The sequence below is a fragment of the Triticum aestivum genome, chromosome 7A (assembly GCF_018294505.1).
Source record: "Triticum aestivum cultivar Chinese Spring chromosome 7A, IWGSC CS RefSeq v2.1, whole genome shotgun sequence".
Classification (NCBI taxonomy): domain Eukaryota; kingdom Viridiplantae; phylum Streptophyta; class Magnoliopsida; order Poales; family Poaceae; genus Triticum; species Triticum aestivum.
In genome coordinates, this window is record NC_057812.1 from 68,290,865 (window position 1) to 68,312,882 (window position 22,018).

Here is a 22,018-nt window from a genome sequence, read left to right on the forward strand (position 1 = left end):
TATTAATGAAGCTAAAAATATAAATTATTATTTTATTTTATTTTTAATGTTTGCAAATTTTAATAAGCACTCATAATTAAAACATGTATAAGAAAATAAAGAGAGGAGGGAAAATAAAACTAAGCAACAGACAAACTTACATGCGGGTCCCATAATGACCCCACAAACCCCGATGCACCGGAGCGCTTCAAATCATGGGAGCTTAGTATCTTTATAGATGTCTCTCACGTACAAGATTACACAGATGCTTGTGGACCAAACTAGCCAATCCCATGGGTCGACATCGGTGGTCTCATTGGCACAGTGTCATCCTTTCGTACAAGAAAGCATAATATCAGTTAGTAGTTAGCAAGAGAACAGTTAGTGCACTCCAAGAACATCCAGCTTCCCTTGGCTGCTGCCTGGTCGCTCGCAACTTCACAGTATATGTAGGCCACTCAATCGGTTCTCAGGAGCCAAATTAAGGTGTGCATCATCATCCAGCTGATATGGAGCTCCTCGTAATCCCCGTCCTGCTGGCGGCCATGGCCATTGCCTTGACCTATCTGGCCTGGACGGCCGCCTCCCGTCGCCGGTGTTCACAGTGCTACCTCCTCGATTACGTCTGCTACAAACCACCAGACGACCGCAAGGTGACGACGGATATGGGGGTCGCACTGGCCGAGCGTAACAAGCGGCTCGGCGCCTCTGAGTTACGCTACCTCTTCCGCCTAACGTCTCGCGCCGGTCTGGGTGAGCAGACCTACCTCCCCTTTGGTCTCTTGGCCGGCCGCGAGAAGTGCCTCACCCATCAGGACGCGCTCGACGAGATGGACGCCTTCATCATCGACGCCGTCGCCGGTCTCTTCGCCAATACCCGATTCGGCCCCCGTGACGTGGACGTGCTCGTGGTCAACGTCAACATGTTCAACCCGGAGCCTTGCCTTGCCTCGCGGATCGGGCACCACTACGGAATGCGCGAGGACGTTGCCGCGTACAATGTCTCCGGCATGGGCTGCAGCGCCACGCTCGTCTCTTTGGATATCGTCCAGAACGTCATGCGGGCACGGTCGCCGCGCCCCGTGCTTGCGCTGGTGCTGTCGACGGAGGTGCTCTCGCCTGGAAACTACCAGGGCACGGACAGGTCCATGATGCTGGGACTATGCCTTTTCCGCTGCGGCGGGGCAGCGGCGCTGCTCACCAGCGACCCCGCGCTGGGTGGACGCGCGAAGATGAAGCTACGTCGCCTCGTGCGTGCCAACGTGGCCGCCAACGACGATGCGTACTCCGCCATCTTTCAGCGCGAGGACGCAGACAACATAACCGGGTTCAGCATCAACAAGACCCTCCCAAAGGCTGCCGTCCGAGCGTTCGCCGCCAACCTGAAACGCCTCGTCCCTTACGTCCTCCCTGCTAGGGAGCTCCTCCGGCTTGCCGCCAGCTTTACGTGGCAGAAAATGCAGCGCCGCCAGCGAGTGAAGATCAATGTCAACTTAAAGACCGGGGTCGACCATTTCTGCCTCCACTCAGGCGGGGTTGCGGTCATCGACGCCGTGAAGAAGAACTTCGGGCTCAAGGAGACAGACGTGGAGCCATCGAGGATGACGCTGCACCGCTGGGGAAACACGTCGACCAGCAGCGTCTGGTACGTGCTTGCGTACATGGAGGCCAAGGGGAGGCTCAAGAGAGGAGACAGGATGCTCATGGTGACCTTCGGGTCGGGCTTCAAGTGCAACACTTGCATGTGGGATGTGAATCGCAATCTGGCGGACAAGGGTGCGTGGGCCGACTCCATTGACAAATACCCAATGGAGAGCACAGCCAACACGTCCCTGGACAAATACAGCTGGATTAACGACACTGATGACGACTCCATGCTGTTCTAACACTCGTGGACGCCGCATAGCATAATCCGAAAAATAAAAGCATGAACAGTGGATAACTTCTCTCTGCCAGAGAGTATTGCGGGTACAAATACCGGTAAACTAGCGTGGTGTCGGTCGCAACTTGTTCTTGTTCGCGTATTGAACATTGGTGAAATATATTTTGTACTCCCTCCTCTCATAATGTAACACGTTTTTTGATATAAGACATTTTTTGACACCACACTAATGTCAAAAAATATTTTACATTATGAGAGGAAGGGTGCTCATGGTGACCTTCGGACCTGGCTTCATGTGCAACAGTTGCATGTGGGATGTGAATCGCGATATGGCGGGAAAAGGTGCATAGGTAGACTGCATTGATGAGTACCCGCTGGAGAGCACAGCCAACCCGTACATGGACAAGTATAGCTGGTTGATAAATGTTTATGGTTCAAGAGCCTCTTCACACCAGCCCACGTTCTTTATTTTGACGTGCCAATCCACCCATGTCGGCGCGTATTCTCCTTCTCTCCCTCGCTAATTGTGGCTGTGTTGTGAATGTCCATGCTTTGCTAGGAGGAAACTCCAGTTGCCTATATATGTTGTATACATTGATAAAGTACTATCTCCGTCTCGATTTATTGGTCCACTTTGTATTTTGTGCCCCACTTTGATTATAAATTTGACTAACAAAATATAAATAGTAGGTCATAAAACTTATATTGTTGGATTCATATTTGAAAGAGGCTTTCAATGATACTATTTTTTTGGTATATAACTTATCTTTTTATAATTAAATCAAAGGTCAAAGTTTTCACAAAATACAAGCAGGACTAATAAATGCAGACGGAGGTAGTAGTATTGAGTTTCAAAACAAAACAACAATAAATTTACGTGGGAAAGGAATATAGGCAACTCACTGAAGGATACAAAGCGAACCACACACACGTACGCGGCAAAACACAAGAACAAACCACAGCTAGAAACATGCACAAAGGACCTTCAAACAAACAAAATAATGACACCGTCATGCATACATATAAACCAGTATGGACGTGCCTGTGTTGATATTGTAGGTCTAAAATTCATATTGTACATTAGATTGTGCACGACAGATTACATACCCTAATATGTGTGTATGAATACTCTGTTTTGCTGGCCTATTGAGCTGGACGGAAGCAGCTGGCCGTGTCCCTCGCCATTGTCATTGGTTCTCTGCCAAAGCTAGCAGGACTAGTCTACCGAGTTACATCGCTGAAGGTTGGGCGCACGTACTAATCGAGTCTCGCACTAAAATCCATCATCCAGTCTTTATCTTTACCTAATAATAAAGGACGGTAGCTTTCATAGTTCTTCATATGTCACCTCTTTATATCCGTTAATTTTGTGTTATTTACAAAGATTGATGGATGAGATTTATCTACCTTTTTATTTTATATAAAAAAGGGTTTGACCGGAAAAAGTATTTGCATCTGCAAAGCATGAACGCACAACCTCCACTTTTTCTCCCTCGGGGCATAACCAACCGAGCTACCACAAACTTTGGTTGGAACTATGTGTCCTTTTTTTTAAAATAAACAGTCTCACATCGCTGCTCATATTATTTTTTTCGTCCGTCCGTCTCCCTCTGTCATGTATTGAACTACCCTCTCTCTTGGGCCTTCTATTGCTGCGCACTGCAGCCTGCTCTACTGCGCCCCAAACGGCTCGGCCTCAGCCCAAGCTCGCGCACAGAGCCATGGGTGCAATTTCTTTTTTGGGCCTTTCAAAAATCAATCAAAAAATAGTTGCTCCTGATCAGACTCTAACTCGAGACCTTATTCGGAGTCCCAAACCACAACTAGACCAGCTGACTGGAGTTAGAATAGGGCCGTTTGCACATATGAAATAGTCCCACCTCGCTACTTTATAGGAAATTCTAGCAGTTTTTATATGTTTGCGGGGCGCTTGAAAATCAGAAAGTCACCTAAAAAGACAGAAAGGAGAGCATGAGGTGTCAGTCCCTTTATCCCAAGGAAACCAAGACGGAAATTATGCGAGTGCACGTCGATAAAGATGCAGATGCATGTGATGCGTGAGGCTGGCGATGATCCTGGACAAGGTGCGTAAGGGCATCTTCAACGCTAAACGCTTGTTGAGGCGCTTAAGCAATTAAAAGTAATTGTTTTTTCGTGTAGCGCTCGTTTAAGAGTCCCTGCCTCCAACGCTCCTAGTAATATATAGACGCCTCACAATTCAAAAGACATACCCAAGCGCTAGCTCTCCCCAACGCAGCAAAAAAAGTAACGGCCGTAGTTGTGTTGATTCCATTGAGATCTTCATGCTAATTCTGGCTGTCAAGTTAGCGCCCGCTGCCACCTACTTCGTTGCATTCGGAAAAAAAGAGGGCAAGCGCCCGAAGACAGGAATTGCGCCGACGCAAGCCGAAATCCTGGACTCGGCTAGGAATCGAACGAAACGGCCAGGAAAATCACCCTAGCACCCGTTTTAAGCGTCTGCATTGTAGATGCCCTAATATAAGAAATCAGTCTTCCGAGCCAAGCGGAAGCTAATCGCGATGGCCAAACCAAGGCGGTGTTCACGGTGGCCCCGCTTCAAGGAGACGGATGACCAGGCATTGTGTGAAAGAGCGCTCGCCGTGCATGAAGCTACCAAATAACTTAATATCTTCTGATTCCCTGCCTCAGATGATCTGTATACATATATTATCTCTAATACCATATCCCAAACGTTGATGTTACATGCAAACTTTATAAACCTAGATCATCTATTGCGAGTGCACAGTGTACTGAAGTAAATTATGATGGGCTAACTTGAGCTCCTCCATCAAGCTTTATTATTGCTTCAAATCTTCAACAGAAATTTTACAACAAAAATAGTATGTAGTACTACTAATTTTGACAAACTTGATGACATGAGACAGCAAGACTTCTCCTGCCCACTATGGTTATAATTTATTTTTATTTTAACAGAAGTTTTTTAGTTTGAACATCTGATGAACTATCTTGGTGATAATGATGCTATATGCTCATGTTAATGCAATATCGTATGCATCCAACTGACTACCCATTATATTCAAGCTTTTACAGGTTTCTAAGCTTGTATTTTTTTTTCGTTGCAACTCACGGGCATGTTTACTACTCTCTCCGTCCCATAATATAAGATCATTTTGCAAGCTAAAACATCTTATATTATGAGACGGAGTAATAGTACATATAACATTTCTTCTCTCGAAATTTTGGTACGTATTTTCGTCCATATGCTAGAAAGCTTCATCCATCATCCGTCTCCTGCATGAGCTCCACACGATTTCCATTTCTCCCTGCGTGAGCCGAGTTGGGTCCATCCCGAACCATTTTTTATTTCTTTTTATTTGATTTTGGCATGGAGGTGAGAATGAACTACAAAAACCGCAGTCCGAACTGCATATATTTGCTAAAGCACAATTATTTTCGATATGGTTGAAAGCACAATTATTTTTTTGTCAAAATAATTGATATAGATCATAAATTAAGTACTATTTTTTAGCCTATGTTAGGGAACTCGATTGGTTACATTTTCTTCCGTTGCCATGCACGGGCATTTTTGCTAGTGTTCACCAATAGCATCAAATGTGTAAGAGTCTAGCGTCAACGCTAGGGAGAAGAGGCTTTTTTTTCGACTATGTACAATAGGGTAAAACACCCCACTACTTAATTTTATTAAAATAAAAGAGAGTCTCAAGGACAATTAACAAGGTAGAGCTTGAGGGGAGCTCTAAGAGCATCTCCAACAGCCGCCCAACGCGCGGCGCGTTAAGAACTACTTTGCAGCGCGCCCATCGCCTGGTTTGGCGCGACGGGCAGCGCTGACTCCAGCAGCCGCGCTAAAATGCAGCGCGCAAAAATACAGCGTGCGCGACTCGCCGGCGCATGTCAGATGTTCCATTTTGGACACACAATGAATTTCAAACATTCAAAATGCAATGAACATGGCATAATAATTTCAGACAAACAAGTTGATGAATAAAAGTGCATGCCCACAAGTTCAAATTCATGCCCACAAGATCATCCAACCAAGTTCAAAATGCAAACCAAGTTCATGACACAAACGAAAGGTACATCAACAATCAAGCCTCGTCCTTGTCTTCGTCCTCATCTTCCTCCGATTCATCCGACTCCTTCAAAGATGATTCTTCCTCCTCCTCATCATTGTCGCGCGCCGCATCACGTGAAGCTCGGACGGTGTTGGCAAGATCTTCAACGGCATCTTCATGGGAAGGTGTGTGAGGCACACCGGAAGACATTCCACCAATGGCGGCCGGAGGTGCACCCATGCCTCCCATGAGAGACGCAAAACTCATGCCTCCCATGCCGGCCATGGCGTCCGGAGGTGCTCCAAAGCCACCCATGCCTTTCATGGTCTCCATGGTAGCTCCAAAGCCACCCATGGCACCCATGCCACCCATGATAGCTCCGAAGCCACCCATGCCGCCAAGGCCACCGCCACCCATGGCGCCAAGGCCACTGCCACCCATGGCACGGATCATGGCTCTTTTTTGGATCAAGACTTCTTCACGGGCAATATTGACATACTCCTTTTGTGCCTCATTGAGGATAGATGTGTCCAAGAAGAACAAGTGCATCTCCCAATCCAACAATCTAGATCGCTCCTCCATGCTCACCTTCCTCTCCTCCAAAGCCACCTTCCTTTCCTCGGCCACCACCCTCCTCTCCTCGGCCGCGGCATCTTGGTTCCTTGCCATTTTCCTCATTTCGTTGGCTTCTTTTCTTGCCTTCACAATAGCTTCCATAGCATTTTTGAGCTCTTCATCTCCTTTTCTCTTCTTCTTTTCTTTTACGTCTTTCTTGCTTCCATCCGGTCGTTTTGGCTTCGAGTATGAAACCGAGTTGAGTGTGGGGCTTCTCTTGCCATCATCACTTAATGCCTCCTCCTCTTCATCATCATCCAACTCAATTGTTCGCTTGCGTTTATTGCTCAAATCCAAATCATCTATATCACCAAACTTCTTCCATTTCTCATCATCCTTCAATAAGTCATAGCAATGAGGCAAGGTAAATGGCCTTCCTTTCTTGATCTTTCCCTTCTTGGTCCTCTTCTCCTCTCCTTTGAACAAGTTTTGTGCAATATTGTACTACATGAAAACAAAATAAGTTAGCACTCAAACACCAACAACAAGCATGATGAACATGGATGAAATGGCACTTACTCTATCGTCCTCATTAGTGCCACTTGGGTTCAACTTGTCAACCGCCTTTTGTGCGGCCGCCCACTTTTGACAATCCTTGTTTATTGTCGACCACCGGGAGCGAAGAGATCGATCGGAGCGGTCAGTTCCACTCCCGTTGCGAACATCAAAGTATTCCTTCATCTGCAGCCAATAAGCATCTCTACTTTGATCACCTCCAACAGATGGATCCCTCGACACTTGCAACCAAGTATTGCATAGTAAGATGTCTTCAACGTTGGTGTAATTCCCTGCTCTTCCTTTCGGTGCGTCGACAATGCCCTCACCATCCTCGTCCACCTCGAACTCATGGTCATCAAAATGCATGTCATTGGTTTCAGACCAATGGGAATTGTTGGAGCCAACACCCATAGTTGACATGTATGCATCATCGTTGAGAGTACAAAGTATATAGAACAATGCAAATAAGCTATCTATATGTATGCATTTAGAAAATAACAACAACAAAAAGTTGGGGAAATTTTCTACCTTTGGGGCATTCCCTCGAACAAATTGTGCGCGTCGGCTGCCGGCTCAACAAGTGAGCTCGCTGGCGCTTAGGTAGCCGCCTCGCCCGTCACACGCCCTGCAAGCTTCTTCCTCGACTCCTTCGAGGTGCCGGAGCCGTCGCCGTCTTGTTCTTCTTCGTGGATGCCTTGCCCTTCTTCGGCCGCGTTGCATTTGGGAGCTTCGAGGAGGGGGGGCACGTACCTTCACGACGGGCGCTAGCGCGACGCCACCCGCCGTCGAAGTCACCCGCGGTGGCATGAAGAGGCCGCACGTGAGGCCGATGTTCGGAGGAGCTCCGGCGGAGGCGAGGCCAAAGCTCCTCGCGCTAGGGTTTGCGGCGGCGACGGCGGTGGAGGGGTCGTGGCTGTAGGAAGGAGTGAGGGGGTGCCGGCATGGGCGTCCATCAGGTCAATTCGCCGGCGCCGGCGTGTACGGGGCGAAGGTGGCACGGCGGAGAGAGTGCGGTGCGAGCGCTCGTGTGTGCCGGGCGCAGAAGCGGGCGCCCCAAATACACAGCGCGCGATGGCGATTCGGATAGACTCTATATGCCGCGCGCGCGGTTATTGCGTGCCCGCTGGAACTCCTCTACGGATTGCGCGCGTGCTAAAAAGGGAAAATGTGCGGCGCGGCGCTTATTAGCATGGCTATTGGAGATGCTCTAAGGAACTAAAACTAAGACTAAAACAAGAAAAACAGCTCAACCCAAAAAAACAAGAGCTGCAAAACTAAAAAAAGGAAAATTAATTACATCAAAGCATCCAACCATGCATTAAAGGGTGGGGCATGCTTCTGCTTCATTCTATATCTGAGCCACCTAAGCTCCTCTTAAGTAGATTTGCTTCCATCTCTGGAATGAAGGACCAATGCCTTCAAAGATTTGTTATTTCTGGTGATCCAGATAGCCTATGATCCAAGTACTATGATTTCCATGAAGAATGGCAACTGTAACTTGTCTTTTAAATCTTGAAAAGCCTCCAGTACAGATAGATTGTGTGTTGGAGAGGAGGCTTCTCCGTCTTGTTTATAATATCAGACCATGTGTATCACGAATTAATTAGGGTAGGATCCAGGAGGCTTGATTTGTAGAGAACAAACTCACCGCCGGTTAGATCAACGTAAAGGCAGCGATTGCAATTTGGAGAAAATAGTGTATGTAGCTGAGGAGAGGAGGAAGGTGAGTCACGTGGGATGGACAGGGAATCATACTGCTATTGTTAATTGTACTTGTACAACCCAAAATCCACCCCCGATGAAGCCATCGGTGAGCAGCATAAGCACCTTGTAGTAAATTGCCTTGTGAGCGTCATGTTTGTATGGGCTGTCGGCTATAGGGCTATGCCCCGCACTCCTCTCGCTGAGGGTCTCCTTACCCGACGAGTTGGTCCGCCATATCACCAAGCCAACCGCCGCCTCGAGGGCCTGGAGCAGCTTGTAGAATAGGATTGCGCTATCCACGGCTTGAAACACCCCTGCACGCCGCCATAGTCCGTGCATCAAGCCCGGCCCATCTCATCGGGTCGGGTCCTATGAGATGGGGAGCGCCAACATGTCGCCAAGCTACGCGGCGCGACCACCCTCTTCGACCAGCTGAGCTGCTCCATGTTATCCGCACATTCAAATACGACGGCAACTGCTGCATCTCCGTCGTCGAGGTCGTGCATTCCATTGTTGGCGCCGAGCCCTAGCTTGCTCTTTGCGCCGGTGCCCAACTCCCTCTCGCTCTTTCTCTCACTCACACAAACGAAGGTAGAAGAAAGAGAAGAGACGGGACACGGTGGTGTTTTTCCAGCGCACGTACGCCTGCCGCAACGACGGCCTTTTCCTCAAGCAACAACTCCAGCCACACCACACTTATACAACAAGCTAGCACACAGACTACACCACTCGAGTTCCACGAACCACACGAACTCACAGCGCTACGCGCGGCTACATTTTGCTCTGGCCCCTGTCACTTGGCCGCACAGCCGAGTACACTTTACATAGTACACCAATGCACACAGGCCAGTCGCCAGTGGCCACACACACCACTAACTCACGCACGCATGCACCACATAACCCGGCCACTAACCCACCAGCTACATGTTGGGTCAACCTGGTCTTCGGATGGTCTTCAGCATGCATGTAGCGGCACAGCTTGCATGCAACGGCAGTAGTAGTTATTACTTAGCTATAAAGTGATAGAAGGTAGTAGTAGCTGCATGTCGGCAGTAGTAATTTCCTGAGCAGTAGAGGAGGCGTGGCTTAGTAGCTAAGCTTTACAAAGTAAGTCATGATGTCATTTAGGCACTGAACGTTAGCACATGCGTTCTATAGTCGGTTTGTAATCCCCTATAAAAGGAGCACTACTCCATCGATGTAAGATCATTCCACTCCGATCAATTCAAGTAGTATCTTTTCTCAAGTGTAGCTCCATCGGTGCATGCTTCACTGGTGTGTGTGTGCGTACTAGCCTAGAGAGCCTGAGCGTACCATCACTTTGCTCTTTCACTGATCATTTATCAGTATACTTGAGTGCTAGCGAGTAGTTCTGGCTAACAATTGGCATCAGAGCCTCAGGTTGCAGTAGCCACGGCCGGTGCAAAAGGAGTGCAGCAGCGCACCATCTTGGGTGGTTCCCAGTCGCGACCATCACAGGACGGCTCCCAGTCGCCGGCTTCGGAGGAGCGGCGATGGTGCAGCCGGTCCAGGCGCGGCCATCGCGGTGAGGTCGTGGTTAGGGAGATCGTGCGCGAGACCGCAATCAGCGGTAGCGTGCCCATCACCTTCCCGATGCTCACGCGCTCAAACTACAGTGAGTGGTGGGCGTTGATCATGGAGTGCAACCTTCATGCGGCGAGCCTCTGGGCTCCCATGGAGGACGATCTGGTCGAGAGAAAGGAGGACAGGAAAGCCGTGGCGGCCCTCATGTGCGCCACGCCGCCGGAGATGCACGGCATGCTCGCGGTGAAGGCAAGCGCCAAGGAGGCGTGGGAAGCCATCCGTACCCTGCGCCTCGGCAGCAACCGCATGCGCGAGGCGAACGCGCAAAAGCTGCGGGCGGACTTCGAGAACATCGCCTTCAAGGAGGGCGAGCTCGTCGACAACTTCGCCATGTGGATCTCCAGCGTTGGGTCACAACTCTGAGCGCTCGGTGATACCATGGACGATGCGAGAGTCGTGCAGAGATTTCTCTGCGTCGTGCCACCTCGCTTCGCTCAGGTCGCGGTCTCCATCGAGACCTTGCTTGACCTGAGTGAGCTCTCCATCGAGGAGCTCACGGGCCGGTTGCGGGTGATCGAGGACCGCTTTGACGACGGCCGCGAGAGCTTTGGCGGCGGACAACTCCTATTCTCAAAGAAGTGGGAGGCGAGGAAGCGTTAAGGACGTGGTGGCGGTGCCCAGAGCAGTGGAGGCGGCACCGACAGAGGCGGCGGTCGCACCCAGGGCGGAGACGGACAAGGTGCCGGCAACGACGACCGGGACAAGTGCCGATATTGCAGCATCAAGGGCCACTGGGCCCGTGAGTGCCGCAAGAGGATGGCTAAGGAGGATGCCGCGGCTGCGGTGAACCTCATCGAGGCTGAAGAGGACGGTGGGCCAGCAATGATGATGGCTTGCGTCGAGACCATGCAGGAGGGCGCAGTGCCTCCGGTGACCATGGTCCCGACAAGCATCGAAGCTGTGCAGGAGGGTGTAGCACCTCCGGCGACCACAGTGCCGACAACCGTTAAGTCCGTGCGGGAGGCATGGAGCTCTTCAAGTAATCCCCTCCCGACATCGGGAGCGCTCTCCTCGACAACAATGTTCTCGGGAGACTACGATTGGGAGGAGATGAAGACCCGGGTGTGGGGGAGCCACGCCCCGGCAACCACGTCCCCTGCGACGCTGGTCAAGCACGTGCAAGTTGGCACGACAAAGGCGTACCCGACATCCTTGGGACCAGACAAGCCCGTGTCAGGAGGCACGGCAACGACGCATCTAGTGGGCCACGTCCCAACCATGATGCTGGCAACCAGTGAGCCCATGCAAGAGGCACGACACTCTCAGGTCGACCACACCCCGACAACCAGGTTCTCGTGGTTCTGCAAGCCCGTGTGGGTGACATGGCACTCTTCGACAAGCCTCAACTGGGAGGCAATGAGAGACATGTTGGGTTTCGTAGTAATTTCAAAAATTTTCCTACGCACACGCAAGATCATGGTGATGCATAGCAACAAGAGGGGAGAGTGCTGTCTACGTACCCACGCAGACCGACTGCGGAAGCGTTGACACAACGTAGAGGAAGTAGTCGTACGTCTTCGCGATCCAACCGATCAAGCACCGAAACTACGGCACCTCCGAGTTCGAGCACACGTTCAGCTCGATGACGATCCCCGGACTCCGATCCAGCAAAGTGTCGGGGAAGAATTCCGTCAGCACGACGGCATGGTGACGATCTTGATGCACTACAGCAGCAGGGCTTCGCCTAAACTCCGCTACAGCATAATCGAGGAATATGATGGTTGGGGGCGCCGCACACGGCTAAGGAATAGATCACGTGGATCAACTTGTGTGTTTCTGGGGTGCCTCTGCCTCAGTATATAAAGGAGCCAAGGGGGAGGGGGGCCGGCTAGGAGGAGGGCGCAGGAGGAGTCCTTCTCCTTCCAGGAGTAGGACTCCCCCCCCCAATCCTAGTTGGACTCGGATTCCCCGAGGGGGAAAGAGAGAGAAGGGGGGCCGGCCACCTCTCCTAGTCCTAATAGGACTAGGGGGAGGGGGGAGGCGCGCGGCCACCTTGGGCTGCCCCTTTCTCCTTTCCACTAAAGCCCATCTAGGCCCATATGGTTCCCGGGGATTCCGGTAACCTCCCGGTACTCCGGTAAAATCCCGATTTCACCCGGAACACTTCCGATATCCAAACATAGGCTTCCAATATATCAATCTTTACGTCTCGACCATTTTGAGACTCCTCGTCATGTCCGTGATCAAATCTGGGACTCCGAACAACCTTCGGTACATCAAAATGCATAAACTCATAATATAACTGTCATCGTAACCTTAAGCGTGCGGACCCTACGGGTTCGAGAACAATGTAGACATGACCGAGACACGTCTCCGGTCAATAACCAATAGCGGGACCTGGAGGCCCATATTGGCTCCTACATATTCTAGGAAGATCTTTATCGGTCAGACCGCATAACAACGTACGTTGTTCCCTTTGTCATCGGTATGTTACTTGCCCGAGATTCGATCGTCGGTATCCAATACCTAGTTCAATCTCGTTACAGGCAAGTCTCTTTACTCGTTCTGTAATACATCATCTCGCAACTAACTCATTAGTTGCAATGCTTGCAAGGCTTATGTGATGTGCATTACCGAGAGGGCCCAGAGATACCTCTCCGACAATAGGAGTGACAAATCCTAATCTCGAAATACGCCAACCCAACATCTACCTTTGGAGACACCTGTAATGCTCCTTTATAATCACCCAGTTACGTTGTGACGTTTGGTAGCACCCAAAGTGTTCCTCCGGCAAACGGGAGTTGCATAATCTCATAGTTATAGGAACATGTATAAGTCATGAAGAAAGCAATATCAACATACTAAACGATCGGGTGCTAATCTAATGGAATGGGTCATGTCAATCAGATCACTCAACTAATGATGTGACCTCGTTAATCAAATAACAACTCATTGTTCATGGTTAGGAAACATAACCATCTTTGATTAACGAGCTAGTCAAGTAGAGGCATACTAGTGACACTTTGTTTGTCTATGTATTCACACATGTATTATGTTTCCGGTTAATACAATTCTAGCATGAATAATAAACATTTATCATGATTATAAGGAAATAAATAATAACTTTATTATTGCCTCTAGGGCATATTTCCTTTAGTCTCCCACTTGCACTAGAGTCAATAATCTAGATTACACTGTAATGATTCTAACACCCATGGAGCCTTGGTGCTGATCATGTTTTGCTCGTGGAAGAGGCTTAGTCAACGGGTCTGCAACATTCAGATCCGTATGTATCTTGCAAATCTCTATGTCTCCCACCTGGACTAGATCCCGGATGGAATTGAAGCATTTCTTGATGTGCTTGGTTCTCTTGTGAAATCTGGATTCCTTTGCCAAGGCCATTGCACCAGTATTATCACAAAAGATTTTCATTGGACCCGATGCACTAGGTATGACACCTAGATCGGATATGAACTCCTTCATCCAGACTCCTTCGTTCGCTGCTTCCGAAGCAGCTATGTACTCCGCTTCACATGTAGATCCCGCTACGACGCTTTGTTTAGAACTGCACCAACTGACAGCTCCACCGTTTAATGTAAACACGTATCCGGTTTGCGATTTAGAATCGTCCGGATCAGTGTCAAAGCTTGCATCAACGTAACCATTTACGACGAGCTCTTTGTCACCTCCATATACGAGAAACATATCCTTAGTCGCTTTCAGGTATTTCAGGATGTTCTTGACCGCTGTCCAGTGATCCACTCCTGGATTACTTTGGTACCTCCCTGCTAGAGTTATAGCAAGGCACACATCAGGTCTGGTACACAACATTGCATACATGATACATCCTATCGCTGATGCATAGGGAACATCTTTCATATTCTCTCTATCTTCTGCAGTGGTCGGGCATTGAGTCTTACTCAATTTCACACCTTGTAACACAGGCAAGAATCCTTTCTTTGCTTGATCCATTTTGAACTTCTTCAAAATTTTGTCAAGGTATGTTGTTTGTGAAAGTCCAATTAAGCGTCTTGATCTATCTCTATAGATCTTTATGCCTAATATGTAAGCAGCTTCACCGAGGTCTTTCATTGAAAAACTCTTATTCAAGTATCCCTTTATGCTATCCAGAAATTCTATATTATTTCCAATCAGTAATATGTCATCCACATATAATATCAAAAATGCTACAGAGCTCCCACTCACTTTCTTGTAAATACAGGCTTCTCCGAAAGTCTGCATAAAACCAAATGCTTTGATCACACTATCAAAGCGTTTATTCCAACTCCGAGAGGCTTGCACCAGTCCATAAATGGATCGCTGGAGCTTGCACACTTTGTTAGCTCCTTTTGGATCGACAAAACCTTCTGGTTGCATCATATACAACTCTTCTTCCAGAAATCCATTCAGGAATGCAGTTTTGACATCCATTTGCCCAATTTCATAATCATAAAATGCGGCAATTGCTAACATGATTCGGACAGACTTAAGCATCGCTACGGGTGAGAAGGTCTCATCGTAGTCAACCCCTTGAACTTGTCGAAAACCTTTTGCGACAAGTCGAGCTTTGTAGACAGTAACATTACCGTCAGCGTCAGTCTTCTTCTTGAAGATCCATTTATTCTCAATTGCTTGCCGATCCTTGGGCAAGTCAACCAAAGTCCATACTTTGTTCTCATACATGGATCCCATCTCAGATTTCATGGCTTCAAGCCATTTTGCGGAATCTGGGCTCACCATCGCTTCTTCATAGTTCGCAGGTTCATCATGATCTAGTAGCATGACTTCCAGAACAGGATTACCATACCACTATGGTGCGGATCTTACTCTGGTTGATCTACGAGGTTCAGTAGTATCTTGATCTGAAGTTTCATGAACATTATCATTAGCTTCCTCACTAACTGGTGTAGGTGTCACTGAAACAATTTTCTGTGATGTACTACTTTCCAATAAGGGAGCAGGTATAGTTACCTCGTCAAGTTCTACTTTCCTCGCACTCACTTCTTTCGAGAGAAACTCCTTCTCTAGAAAGTTTCCGAATTTAGCAACAAAAGTCTTGCCTTCGGATCTGTGATAGAAGGTGTATCCAATAGTTTCCTTTGGATATCCTATGAAGACACATTTCTCCGATTTGGGTTCGAGCTTATCAGGTTGAAGCTTTTTCACATAAGCATCGCAGCCCCAAACTTTCAGAAACGACAACTTTGGCTTCTTGCCAAACCACAGTTCATAAGGCGTCGTCTCAACGGATTTTGATGGTGCCCTATTTAACGTGAATGCGGCCGTCTCTAGAGCGTATCCCCAAAACGATAGCGGTAAATCAGTAAGAGACATCATAGATCGCACCATATCTAGTAAAGTACGATTACGACGTTCGGACACACCATTACGCTGTGGTGTTCCGGGTGGCGTGAGTTGTGAAACTATTCCACAATTTTTCAAAAGTACACCAAACTCGTAACTCAAATATTCTCCTCCACGATCAGATCGTAGAAACTTTATTTTCTTGTTACGATGATTTTCAACTTCACTCTGAAATTCCTTGAACTTTTCATATGTTTCAGACTTATGTTTCATTAAGTAGACATACCCATATCTGCTTAAATCATCTGTGAAGGTGAGAAAATAACGATATCCGCCACGAGCCTCAATATTCATCGGACCACATACATCTGTATGTATGATTTCCAACAAATCTGTTTCTCTCTCCATAGTACCGGAGAACGGTGTTTTGGTCATCTTGCCCATAAGGCACGGTTCGCAAGTACCAAGTGATTCATAATCAAGTGGTTCCAAAAGTCCATCAGAATGGAGTTTCTTCATGCGCTTTACACCGATATGACCTAACCGACAGTGCCACAAATAAGTTGCACTCTCATTATCAACTCTGCATCTTTTGGCTTCAACATTATGAATATGTGTGTTACTACTATCGAGATTCAACAAGAATAGACCACTCTTCAAGGGTGCATGACCATAAAAGATATTACTCATATAAATAGAACAACCATTATTCTCTGATTTAAATGAATAACCGTCTCGCATCAAACAAGATCCAGATATAATGTTCATGCTTAACGCTGGCACCAAATAATAATTATTTAGGTCTAATACTAATCCCGAAGGTAGATGTAGAGGTAGTGTGCCGACTGCGATCACATTGACTTTGGAACCGTTTCCCACGCGCATCGTCACCTCATCCTTAACCAATCTTCGCTTGATCCGTAGTCCCTGTTTCGAGTTGCAAATATTAGCAACAGAACCAGTATCAAATACCCAGGTGCTACTGCAAGCATTAGTAAGGTACACATCAATAACATGTATATCACATATACCTTTGTTCACCTTGCCATCCTTCTTATCCACCAAATACTTGGGGCAGTTCCGCTTCCAGTGACCAGTCTGCTTGCAATAGAAACACTCAGTTTCAGGCTTAGGTCCAGGTTTGGGTTTCTTCTCTTGAGTAGCAACTTGCTTGCCGTTCTTTTTGAAGTTCCCCTTCTTCTTCCCTTTGCCCTTTTTCTTGAAACTAGTGGTCTTGTTGACCATCAACACTTGATGCTCTTTCTTGATTTCTACCTCCGCAGCTTTCAGCATTGCGAAGAGCTCGGGAATAGTCTTGTTCATCCCTTGCATATTATAGTTCATCACGAAGCTCTTGTAGCTTGGTGGCAGTGATTGAACAATTCTGTCAATGACGCAATCATCTGGAAGATTAACTCCCAATTGAATCAAGTGATTATTATACCCAGACATTTTGAGTATATGCTCACTGACAGAACTGTTCTCCTCCATCTTGCAGCTATAGAACTTATTGGAGACTTCATACCTCTCAATTCGGGCATTTGCTTGAAATATTAACTTCAACTCTTGGAACATCTCATATGCTCCATGACGTTCAAAACGTCGTTGAAGTCCCGATTCTAAGCCGTAAAGCATGGCACACTGAACTATCGAATAGTCATCAGCTTTGCTCTGCCAGACGTTCATAACATCCGGCGTTGCTCCTGTAGCAGGCCTGGCACCCAGTGGTGCTTCCACGACGTAATTCTTCTGTGCAGCAATGAGGATAATCCTCAGGTTACGGACCCAGTCCATGTAATTGCTACCATCATCTTTCAACTTTGCTTTCTCAAGGAACGCATTAAAATTCAACGGAACAACAGCACGAGCCATCTATCTACAATCAAACATAAACAAGCAAGATACTAATCAAGTACTAAGTTTCATGATAAATTTAAGTTCAGTTAATCAAATTAATTAAAGAACTCCCACTTAGATAGACATCCCTCTAATCCTCTAAGTGATTACATGATCCAAATCAACTAAACCATAACCGATCATCACGTGAGATGGAGTAGTTTTCAATGGTGAACATCGTTATGTTGATCATATCTACTATATGATTCACTCTCGACCTTTCGGTCTCCGTGTTCCGAGGCCATATCTGTATATGCTTGACTCGTCAAGTATAACCTGAGTATTCCGCGTGTGCAACTGTTTTGCACCCGTTGTATTTGAACGTAGAACCTATCACACCCGATCATCACGTGGTGTCTCAGCACGAAGAACTTTCACAACGGTGCATACTTAGGGAGAACACTTCTTGATAATTTAGTGAGAGATCATCTTATAATGCTACCGTCAATCAAAGCAAGATAAGATGCATAAAAAGGATAAACATGACATACAATCAATATAAGTGATATGATATGGCCATCATCATCTTGTGGTTGTGATCTCCATCTCCGAACACCGTCGTGATCACCATCGTCACCGGCGTGACACCTTGATCTCCATCGTAGCATCGTTGTCGTCTCGCCAAGTTTATGCTTCCACGACTATCACTACCGCTTAGTAATAAAGTAAAGCATCATATCGCGATTTCATTGCATACAATAAAACGACAACCATAAGGCTCCTGCCAGTTGCCGATAACTCGGTTACAAAACATGATCATCTCATACAATAAAATTCAGCATCATGTCTTGACCATATCACATCACAACATGCCCTACAAAAACAAGTTAGACGTCCTCTACTTTGTTGTTGCAAGTTTTACGTGGCTGCTACGGGCTTAAGCAAGAACCAATCTCACCTACGCATCAAAACCACAACGATAGTTTGTCAAATAGACTCCGTTTTAACCTTCGCAAGGACCGGGCGTAGCCATACTTGGTTCAACTAAAGTTGGAGAGACAGTCGCCCGCAAGACCCTGTGTGCAAAGCACGTCGGGGGAACCGGTCTCGCGTAAGCGTACCCGTAAGGTTGGTCCGGGTCGTCTCGTCCAACAATGCCGCCGAACCAAAGTATGACATGCTGGTAGGCAGTATGACTTATATCGCCCACAACTCACTTGTGTTCTACTCGTGCATATAACATCAACATAAATAACCTAGGCTCGGATGCCACTGTTGGGTTTCGTAGTAATTTCAAAAAAATTCCTACGCACACGCAAGATCATGGTGATGCATAGCAACGAGAGGGGAAAGTGCTGTCTACGTACCCACGCAGACCGACTGCGGAAGCGTTGACACAACGTAGAGGAAGTAGTCGTACGTCTTCGCGATCCAACCGATCAAACACCGAAACTACGGCACCTCCGAGTTTGAGCACACGTTCAACTCGATGACGATCCCCGGACTCCGATCCAGCAAAGTGTCGGGGAAGAATTCCGTCAGCACGACGGCGTGGTGACGATCTTGATGCACTACAGCAGCAGGGCTTCGCCTAAACTCCGCTACAGTATAATCGAGGAATATGGTGGCTGGGGGCGCCGCACACGGCTAAGGAATAGATCACGTGGATCAACTTGTGTGTTTCTGGGGTGCCTCTGCCTCAGTATATAAAGGAGCCAAGGGGGAGGGGGGCGCCGGCCAGGAGGAGGGCGCAGGAGGAGTCCTTCTCCTTCCGGGAGTAGGACTCCCCCCCCCCAATCCTAGTTGGACTAGGATTCCCCGAGGGGGAAAGAGAGAGAAGGGGGGCCGGCCACCTCTCCTAGTCCTAATAGGACTAGGGGGAGGGGGGAGGCGCGCTGCCACCTTGGGCTGCCCCTTTCTCCTTTTCACTAAAGCCCATCTAGGCCCATATGGTTCCCGGGGGGTTCCGGTAACCTCCCGGTACTCCGGTAAAATCCCGATTTCACCCGGAACACTTTCGATATCCAAACACAGGCTTCCAATATATCAATCTTTATGTCTCGACCATTTTGAGACTCCTCGTCATGTCCGTGATCACATCCGGGACTCCGAACAACCTTCGGTACATCAAAATGCATAAACTCATAATATAACTGTCATCGTAACCTTAAGCGTGCGGACCCTACGGGTTCGAGAACAATGTAGACATGACCGAGACACGTCTCCGGTCAATAACCAATAGCGGGACCTGGATGCCCATATTGGCTCCTACATATTCTATGAAGATCTTTATCGGTCAGACCGCATAACAATATACGTTGTTCCCTTTGTCATCGGTATGTTACTTGCCCGAGATTCGATCGTCGGTATCCAATACCTAGTTCAATCTCGTTACCGGCAAGTCTCTTTACTCGTTCTGTAATACATCATCTCGCAACTAACTCATTAGTTGCAATGCTTGCGAGGCTTATGTGATGTGCATTACCGAGAGGGCCCAGAGATACCTCTCCGACAATCGGAGTGACAAATCCTAATCTCGAAATATGCCAACCCAACATCTACCTTTGGAGACACCTGTAATGCTCCTTTATAATCACCCAGTTACGTTGTGATGTTTGGTAGCACCCAAAGTGTTCCTTCGACAAACGGGAGTTGCATAATCTCATAGTTATAGGAACATGTATAAGTCATGAAGAAAGCAATAGCAACATACTAAACGATCGGGTGCTAAGCTAATGGAATGGGTCATGTCAATCAGATCATTCAACTAATGATGTGACCTCGTTAATCAAATAACAACTCATTGTTCATGGTTAGGAAACATAACCATCTTTGATTAACGAGCTAGTCAAGTAGAGGCATACTAGTGACACTTTGTTTGTCTATGTATTCACACATGTATTATGTTTCCGGTTAATACAATTCTAGCATGAATAATAAACATTTATCATGATTATAAGGAAATAAATAATAACTTTATTATTGCCTCTAGGGCATATTTCCTTCAAGACAGACATGGGGCGGCAAGGCCTCGACTGAGACTATGGCGACCATTAAGTCCATGCAGGAGGCACAACACTCTCTGGTCAGCTATGCCGCGACCCCAATGCGCTCGGGGTCCATCGAGTCCGTGCGGGAGGCACGACTCACAACTATTAGGGGAGACCCGACAAGCAAGTCTGATGGGAAGAGCGACAAGGAATCCACTACCTTGGGAGAAGCCACACCGGGTAGTGCGATGTCCGACAAGTCATCCCCGGGAAGGGAGTTCCCGGGTATCATGACGTCTGACACGTCGACCCCAAGAAGGGAGTTTCTGGGCAGTGTGATGTCAGGAAATACGACTCCAGCAACACTGACGCCTACGAGCGAGGTGGTTTCTGGGCAGTTCATGTTCCCGCCAACAGCGCGGTCAGACTTGTTCGATGCCGACAACAATGTTGGCACTCCACACAGGTTCCGACGCCTAGGAGGATATTCTCGACGAGCCTACGGGACGATCGCAGCACTGCGCGATCAAGAAGGACGAGCACGGCGTACGGGCTACCCAAACCAGGAGAAGGAAGACATCCCAAAGAAGACAGTTGGTCGAGTTTGGTTCCAGAAACCATGCGAGAAGATCGGGATCATGGAAACAAGCTCCTTTGACAAGGTTGAGGAGGAGATTGTTGGGTCAACCTGGTCTTCGGATGGTCTTCAGCATGCATGTAGCGGCATAGCTTGCATGCAACGGCAGTAGTAGTTATTACTTAGCTATGAAGTGATAGAAGGTAGTAGTAGCTTCATGTCATCAGTAGTAATTTCCTAAGCAGTAGAGGAGGCGTGGCTTAGTAGCTAAGCTTTACAAAGTAAGTCATGATGTCATTTAGGCACTGGAGTTAGCACATGCGTTCTATAGTCGGTTTGTAATCCCCTATAAAAGGAGCACTACTCCATCGATGTAAGATCATTCCACTCCGATCAATTCAAGTAGTATCTTTTCTCAAGTGTAGCTCCATTGGTGCATGCTTCACTGGTGTGTGTGTGCGTACTAGCCTAGAGAGCCTGAGCGTACCATCACTTTGCTTTTTCACCGGTCATTTATCAGTATACTCGAGTGCTAGCGAGTAGTTCTGGATAACAATTGGCATCAGAGCCTCAGGTTGCAGTAGCCATGGTTGGTGCAAAAGGAGTGCAGCAGCGCACCATCTCGGGTGGTTCATAGTCGCGGCCATCACAGGACGGCTCCCAGTCGCCGGCTCCGGAGGAGCGGCGAGGGCGCAGCCGGTCCAGGCGCGGCCATCGCGGTGAGGTCGTGGTTAGGGAGATCGTGCGCGAGACTGCAATCAGCGGTAGCGTGCCCATCACCTTCCGGATGCTCACGCGCTCAAACTACAGTGAGTGGGCATTGATCATGGAGTGCAACCTTCATGCGGCGAGCCTCTGGGCTCCCATGGAGGACGACCTGGTCGAGAGAAAGGAGGACAGGAAAGCCGTGGAGGCCCTCATGCGCGCCATGCCGCCGGAGATGCATGGCATGCTCGCGGCGTAGGCAAGCGCCAAGGAGGCGTGGGAAGCCATCCGTACCCAGCGCCTCGGCAGCAACCGCGTGCGCGAG

The 22,018-nt window shown here is 48.1% G+C and overlaps 1 protein-coding gene across 1 annotated transcript; it reads left to right on the plus strand.

The window, feature by feature from the left end:
- Positions 1-478: 478 nt before the first annotated feature.
- On the plus strand, positions 479-2,040 carry LOC123154417 (3-ketoacyl-CoA synthase 12). The gene has a single exon (XM_044573161.1). It carries the CDS (start codon positions 489-491, stop codon positions 1,863-1,865), a length of 1,377 nt encoding a protein of 458 aa, XP_044429096.1. The 5' UTR covers positions 479-488; the 3' UTR covers positions 1,866-2,040.
- Positions 2,041-22,018: the final 19,978 nt, after the last annotated feature.

Bases quoted from the DNA above. Each gene is read 5' to 3' on its own strand.
- LOC123154417 (XM_044573161.1), top strand. From the start codon at position 489: ATGGAGCTCCTCGTAATCCCCGTCCTGCTGGCGGCCATGGCCATTGCC.